At 38.3% G+C, this 8216-nt stretch overlaps 2 protein-coding genes across 2 annotated transcripts; both read right to left on the reverse strand.

Moving 5' to 3' along the window:
* Window positions 1-347: 347 nt before the first annotated feature.
* LOC145956043 (uncharacterized) lies at window positions 348-923 on the reverse strand. Its single transcript, XM_083071598.1, has one exon. The coding sequence runs from the start codon at window positions 921-923 to the stop codon at window positions 348-350; it is 576 nt and encodes a 191-aa protein (XP_082927724.1).
* A 1616-nt stretch (window positions 924-2539) lies between these two features.
* On the reverse strand, window positions 2540-7839 carry LOC145955534 (uncharacterized). Its single transcript, XM_083070386.1, has 2 exons — window positions 6924-7839; window positions 2540-5576 (listed from the first exon to the last, which is right to left on the reverse strand). The coding sequence occupies exons 1-2, from the start codon at window positions 7746-7748 to the stop codon at window positions 5046-5048; spliced, it is 1356 nt and encodes a 451-aa protein (XP_082926512.1). The 5' UTR covers window positions 7749-7839; the 3' UTR covers window positions 2540-5045.
* Window positions 7840-8216: the final 377 nt, after the last annotated feature.

Below are 8216 nucleotides of genomic sequence, written 5' to 3' on the forward strand. Positions count from 1 at the left end.
GTGTAGTCGGTGCAGATTCTCCACTTTCCATTCGCCTTTTTGAATAAGACCACGTTGGCTAGCCAGGTTGTGTAGGTGACCTCTCTTATGAACTTGGCTTGTAACAATTTTTTCACCTCAGCATTCGCAGCCTTCCGCTTCTCATCCCCCATTTTTCTCTTCTTTTGAGCAACTGGTCGGGCGTCTCGACATACGGCAAGCCGGTGGCAAAGGAATTTTGGATCTATTCCTGGCATGTCTGATGCCGTCCATGCGAATAGGTCTTTGTTTTCTCGAATCGCTCGTTTCACCTAGTTCGCATCGGCCTCACTTAGTTGGCATCCCATGTGCGTGACCTGTTCGGGTGTTCATCCAAGTTGAAAAGGAATGAGATCCTCGGCAGGCTCGATTCGCTCTTCTTCACCTAACCGAGGATTGAAGTCAATGCCCTCCGTCATCTCCTGTCTAACCACATTCACACCTTTCATTGCCGTCGGGGGGTCGGCGATAGGTTGCACCTTCAAGCTAGAAAGGTAATACTCTCTTGCTGTCTTCTGATCAGCGTGAACGGTTATTACCTGCCCATCTCTCGATGGAAACTTCATGCACAGGTAAGGGGTTAAGACAATGGCCCCTAGTGCATTGATAGAAGGTCGGCCTAGCAGGATGTTATATGACGTACTCGCATGCACCACAATGTAACGAATTTTGATCTCGCGGGAAGATTTTTGGTCGAAGTCGAAGTGAGTGTATAGACCAATGCATCCTCTCGTCATCACTCTTTCACCTGAGAATCCTACCAGTGGTTCATGGTACGGTTCCAGGCTCTCCTCCGGGATCCCAAGTTGCACAAAAGTGTTCCAATACAAGATATCTGCAGAGCTCCCCTGGTCAACTAGGGTTTTCTTTACAATGCAATTGTGCATTTCAACAGAAATTACCATGGGATCGTCTTGAACCAGATCGATACCTCGGAAATCTCGGTCAGAAAAGGTAATTGTTGGCATCTTCGGTGTCCTCGGCTGATTCACACTATTTACTGATCGCACTGCCCGGAGGTGCGTCTTCCATGCCGAAGAGGTGGAACCTCCCCCAGCGAAGCCTCCGGCTATTGTGTTGATCACTTTCCTTGGTCGATCGTTGTCTTCCCTGGAATGCCGCGAACGATCCTGCCTCTCGGTTGAACGGGATCGGCGGCGTCGGTCTCTCGGCTGTGGGGCTTCGCGAGAGTGGTCTTCCCCCTTGCTTGGTGGTCCTGGGGGGTGACAAAGCTTCTGAGGTGACCCTGCTTGATGAGGTCCTCAAGCTTGTCTTTCAGCGCTAAGCATTCTTCAGTCAAGTACCCCCTATTTTGGTGGAATCGGCACATTTTGGCTTTGTCTGCTCGCGGGGGTGTGTTCGCCCTTTTCGGCATCACAAGGATCTCTGATGCAAGGGCCTGCTCCATTACCTTGGCCCTACTCGCGTTGAGAGGAGTATAAGCTGCGTAGCGTGGTCCTCTCGGGGGGTGAGTATTTGGGGGCTCGGCATTCGTTTTTCTCATTGGCTCTCGGCCGGATTCCTTTCGGCTATAACCCTCCTCGGCCCTAGCCTGATTTTGGGTCTCCGCCAGCTCCTCCATTTGCATATACTTCTCAGCTTGGCGTCGGAGATCGTTCATATCACCGGGCAGTTTCTTACACAAGCTGTTCACAAATGGCCCCGGCCTCAAGGCGGTGTTCAGCTGGTCCAACGCCACGGCCAGGTTGAGATTGCCAATCTCCATGGCAATTTTGTTAAATCGGTCCATGAAGCTTCTCAAGCTTTCTTTCTTCTCTTGGCGAACCCCCGCCAGCACTAATGGGGTCGTCTTGTACGGTTTGCTCGTCGCGAACTGCAATGTGAATTGGGACGACAATTCATTAAATGAGTCGATGGAAGAGCTCGGTAATCGCGTGAACCAACTAAGAGCCCTCCCTTTCAATGATGTGGGGAATATCCGACACAAGGCCGAGTCATCTTGAGTAGAAAGGGTCGCTTATGTTAGGAAAACATTCAGGTGTTCCTCGGGGTCGGTAGATCCATCATACTTCTCAATCGGCATGCTCTTCCAATGGTCTAAAAGGGTTGCCTCCATTATTCTTCGAGAGAAAGGGTGTCTCAACGAGTGGGTAGTGGTGTCGACCTTGCCACCCACCAAAGAAGTAACCGATGTTCGGGTCACATGGTCAGTTGGTACATTGTAGGCCGACTCCTCTAGGAGTGTGGGAGTAGACGACAAGTAAGTTTGGCTTAGACTTCGGAGCTCGGTGTTTTGCCGACGCAGTTCGGCCAACTCCCTGGCATCGGCTTCTCTCTATCTTCGGATAACTGCCATTTCCTCGCGCAATGCGCGCAAGTCATCGTGGGGGTCGGGCTGGGCTCGGTTGGTGCTCGGCCAGACCTCTTGTATCACAGGCTCCGGTTGTATCTGAGGCATTTCGTACGGCTAGCGTTCTTGGCCGGTCATGATGGGATTATTCTCGGGGTTAGGAATCGGTTGAGTCGATGTTGATGGTCCTTTGCGTGTTACTACCATGTCTCGGTCTCAGTCGTAGAGTTCAAGGGGGCTAAAAACGTCTCATCGGCCCCACGGTGGGCGCCAAATGTTCCTGTGTTAGGATACACACTTCAATTATCCTTGTTGTAGCGGGTTCGGTCTTGGGTCTAGGTCTTCTTGTTCCTCTCCGAGTAGTCCGAAGTGAGGGGGGTGCCTGCAATGACACTCCAACGCTCAAGTAAGTGCTCGGCGTAATAAATGCGGTAGTTAAAAGTTGGTTACGTACCTCGTTGGGATCCTATTTATAGTGATTCTTATTGGGCCACGATTAGGGACTGGGCCCCGGGAAATTAGGGGGCTAATCCGGTGCATTACGTAAATTAACCTCTCCGTAATTATCTTGGTATAAATCCGTGACTTGGCCGAGTACACCGACATGTTCCGGTAGGATAGTGAGTGGTCGGTGGTCTCGGGGGCTAATTAATTGGGTCAGTCGGGTCGGGAACTCGGGTATTCGGCCTAGTCGGCCACCATATGGTATAATCATCATTCAAATTTTCTTCTTTTTTGTTTTTGTTTAAAGTCATAGGTAGATTCCACTTGAGAGTTCCACCTAACATTTTCATCGCCACCAGAAACAATAACATTCTTATCAGATGCATGGCGATACTCTATTTTTTTTGTCAATTGGTTCATCATAAATGAGATAAATTGTTATCTTCTTCACAACAAATCCATTCTCAAAAACAGCAAACTCCACTTTGTCACCAGGTTCTATATTTGATATTTTGATACTACCCTCAGCCAGTCCTCATCTTCAAAGGAGGCTAATGTGTCTCTCTTATAAAGCTGAATGGTGGGATTTGTGTGAATTATCACCAACACATTTTTAAGGCCATCTGATGTTATGTTGTCAGGGGTAAAAGAATGGATAATGCACACCATAGCCTTCAAAAGAAGAGCCATCATTTACAATTGAAGGTTAACCAATTTGGATAATTGTCACCAGGGAGCAAACCACCATCACACCCATCGACAGTCTTATTCCGGAGAAAAGAAATATGCTTACGGTTTTTGAACAATACATTAACTAATACAGCTTTAAAAATAATTCAGCACAAGATATAATTTTCTAACATAAGCCCATGTATCTCTTGGACTAACTAACCTAACTAAGGGGTATCTATCACTAGAACCATCACAAGGTTAACCAATCTAGATAATTTTCACCTGAGAGCACACCACCAGTACACCCACTGATAGTAATGCATGGCCAATTGGCTGGTGTGCCTTTGGTTGAATTGGCTGAGGCCAAAGTCTGATCAAGACAAACTTCCACTTATGAATTAATAAACACTAAGTATTAACATTGTTTATAGAGAATACAGGAGTTGTACTATGATGAAAACATGTGGAGATAAATCATTAATGAATTCTAGCATTAGTCCTTGAGCTGAAAATAGAATTAACACTTTAGTTTTCTATATAAGATCAATGTGTATTTAACAAAGTTCACGCAATAAATTATAGTATACTAATTTCATGGAAATCCCATCCAACCTCAAAGACCAATACGTTTTGGACAAGTAAGCTTTTAACACAAACCCATGATTAGAATGTTTTGTAAATTAGTTTTATTAAGCTCCTTGTCCTTTGTTCAAATTTAATAAATTTGATGGTCAGGAAGCTATGATACGTCTCCTCTGTAATACTCATTTCTTGTAAAACTATTTATAAAACCATCCATCCCGAGGGCATTTAGTAAAGCCATTATAAAAGCCATAGCTTCTTCTACTGTCATCACCTAATAAGGGACACATTAGCATAGTCATTTAATATTGTTTAAAGATTCTAATGATCTACTAGCGAATATGACACAAACTTATGATTCAATCCCAATAGACTACCTTCAGGACAGTGGTTGTGACTACCTAATACTTAGGTCCCCAGCATTGACTAATTAATGTGAGACTCTAATCTCTTTTATTTAAGTAGCTTATTAAAAAAGAAATATTTAACTGAATATCACACTGTTCAAACTTTAGGCCATACATATTGTTTGAATACTGGTAATGAAAATGAATGTTCAAATATTTTTTAAATAGTGATTTAAAATTATAAACCAATAAATGCATGTATTTTAAGATAACTGGACTAAAATCCAAAAGAAGAAAAGCAACAATAGGCACACAGCAAGATCTCCCATAACAACATTAACCAGCAAAGCATTAACATCATTACCAGAATAGGAGGCATGACCGGGGCAAAGATCAACTGCCAAACATAGTGAAATTGAGATTGCCAAATTAATCAGCATGTTTAATGACTTCTCTGAAAACATGGTTGATCCCCCTATCTGTTCATATATTTTTGACCAATTGTCAAGTATTTGGTTATCTTTTTCCCCTTAAAGCATTAAAATCAGGGTGACAAAATTCAGTGCCCAAAATCTCTGATCAATCCACCACAAACAATAGCATCAATAGAAGGTTTGCAGCCACAATAAGAATCGAGTTTGACCCAAAAATTCTTTCACGATCTTCTAACATTACCCAAATTTTCTTCTTTTCTGTTTTTCTTTGAAGTCACCCATTGATTCCACCGAAGGAGAGATCGATCTGATAGCATATAAATTTTCATCATGAATAGAAACAATGACATTCTTATTTGGTTCATGGAACTGCTCCATTTTTTCGTCCATTGGCTCATATACGAGATAAACTGTTGTCTTGTTCACAATTATTTTGTTGCCAAAAACAACAACTTCAACTTTGTTACCAGGCTCTAAATTTAATGCTAATCTTTGCCACTCCTCATCTTCAAAGGAAGCTAATGCATCTCTCTTATAAAGTTGAATGGTGCTCTTCGTGTGATTTATTACCAACAAATTTTTTAGGCCATCAGACATTATATTGTCAGGGGAAGAATAATGGACATGGCACATCATTGTCTTCAAGTTACGTTCTATCACGTGAGGGATTTCAAAATCAACAGAAGAACCATTATTATTGAAGGTTAACCAATCTGGATAACTATCACCAGGAAACAAACAACCGCTACACTCATTGGTAAGTGTATTCTGTAAAAATGAAAATATATATGTTCAAAAGTTAATTGAACTATAATTAATACCACCTTATAATCAATTCAACAATTCAAAATAAAACAAGGTAAGAACTCAATTTCTATTTTCTCATAATTCTTTTTATGATCTTTCGATTACTCAAAAACCATTCTGAATGATGATAACTTGAAGAAAAAATAAGTAAATTGCTAAAAAAAAAAAAGTTATGCATCAGAATATTTTCTTGATTGTTTAAACAAAGACCTTTGGTCCAACTCAAAATTCCATACCAATTGAAAAACATGAAAAACTGAGAATATTTTCAATTTAGTATTGAAATTTATATCATGGAATTATGCCTCACATTAAATTGTGCACTTTGAAGATTGTAATAGTTAATGATAAAAAAACCATGTATAAATGATATTACGAGGACAACAATTGAATAATGTAAAATTCAGAATTATGGATTTCATGTTTTTACCACAATGACAGATGGACTAATATTAATTTCCTATAAGGAGTTAATATATCTATTACAAGCATGTTCACTTGAAAAATGTAAATCCTATATTCAACGAGCATGTAATATGTTATATATGTGGATGCATACTTTTGTTTTTTGGTGTATACTAAGTCAACTTAAGTTAGAAGTCAGTTATTAATTTGGAAAAAAAAAAGGTTATATCATTTTTTTAGAATTAAAATATTGATTAAAAGACATTTTTAATTACTAAATACTTGTGTCATAACTTTTTTCCCTTATTAGGGTATCACTAACCAAGAGTTCTTTTCAACAAAGCTTTTTTATTTATTTTTTATTTCTTAATGTATCCTCCTAAACTAAAAAAATATTAAATACAGTTAGTTATACATGTAATAAAAGCTGAGTCATGTAAACAACTAAAAGGAAAGTATATGATGACAGTGTAAAAAAACATCTATGTTGGTGTATGGTCATTTTAAAGTAACATGTTTAAGATCTCATCTTTATAGTTTAAATTTTATATCGACAACATATAATAATATACAATTTGACATATAGTTGATAAATTAAAAATTAGAGTCTTGCTAACTAGTACCTAAGAACACTGGTTAAAGAATAAAATGTAGGAAGTTTTTATTAAAAACTAAATTTAAGTTTCACAGGAAAATGTGTAGATGCATTTTCAATAAAAACTTTCTACTTTTTGATTCTTTAACCAATGCACTAAAGACTCTAGTTAGCATTTTCCGAAGAATTATTCAACTTCCAAAAGATAAAGCAATATTCAAACCTGATTTTATAAGAAATATAATACTATGTGTGTGTAAAAATATAACAATTAGATACACGTTAGAGCAAAAGAGATAGAGTGAAACCTGTAAAATTCTCTGTTCAGAATGGGTGACTTGGCAACTCAAACCCATTTGTATTAAAAGAGATCGCATAAAATATTTTGATCCCAAAATGGGCACTTGACTGTTGCATTCAATTAATGAACAAGCATTAATATTTTGCATTAGTGATTTAGTTGAACATGGTTCCAGTTCCTCAGAATTTGTGGCATATAAAGCATCTAAAATACTTGTTGCATTTTGAGATAGTTGTAGTTCAGAGCCGCACTCTATCCAAAGACTTCGAAGCTTTGGAAGGTTCTCGGAGATATCTGATAGATGATGGTAATTGCTATTTGGCACATCTAAAGAAACAAGAGATGGCATGCCCACATTTGTTTGAATGCAGGATGAGAGACTATTGGTTGGTGACATCCAAGACCAAATTATAGAAGGAAACACGTCACGTGAGAATCCTTCATAGCCACACAAAGAAATATAACCAATGCTTTTAGATCTTATGATTGAAAAGGGCACTGTTGTTATTGCTGTCTTATCTGGCACAAGGGTTGTCAAAGACTCCATTTGTTCCATGTCCTCTTCCAACTTGTCAATCTTTAAACATCCTGAAAGAATTAGTGTTTGAAGAGATTTCAACCTATAGATACTTCTTGGAAGGTTACAAAGGCTAATGCAATCTTTTAAATTTATTTGAAGAACTTTATTGAGATGTCCAATGGTATGAGAGACCTCAGACAACCTTGAGCAATCTATAAATATTAACTTTTCAAGATTAGGCAAATTTGAAAAGTCTGGAGTCTTTGTTAAATGATGAAAATGACTAAGATTAAGAATTTTCATATTCTTCATCACCTGCAAGAAAAAAATACCACAGAAAAAAGTTAGAAATAAAACTTGAAAAATAAATGAAAGAAAATACAATGGGTCCTTGCAAGTAGGAACTAGGAAATGAAATATTTATACCCATGGAGTGTCATTTTATTATTGTCAATAGTTTAGTTTTACTTTTGTTTTCGAAGTCTTCCACCCATGCTACATTTATGTATAATTGTATATATATCACATAAATTATTAAAAATTGTTTATGAGCATTTTGATGAGAGTTTAATATTTTGGGATGATAGATAGTTTTGAAATTGGAATTTACAGCTTTTTAATCGAATAGTAAAATTTGCAATTCTTATTTCATTTTTATCTATAACTATATATAAAACGATTCCTTATTTTAATGTACACATTATTTTTGATAATTTTAACTATTTATAAAAATTGCATGATTAATAATTAATAAAGGACAGAAAAAATTTTGTATAAAAG

Source organism: Cajanus cajan, chromosome 3 (genome assembly GCF_000230855.2).
Source record: "Cajanus cajan strain Asha chromosome 3, NIPB_CcT2T_4, whole genome shotgun sequence".
NCBI classification, from domain to species: Eukaryota; Viridiplantae; Streptophyta; class Magnoliopsida; order Fabales; family Fabaceae; genus Cajanus; species Cajanus cajan.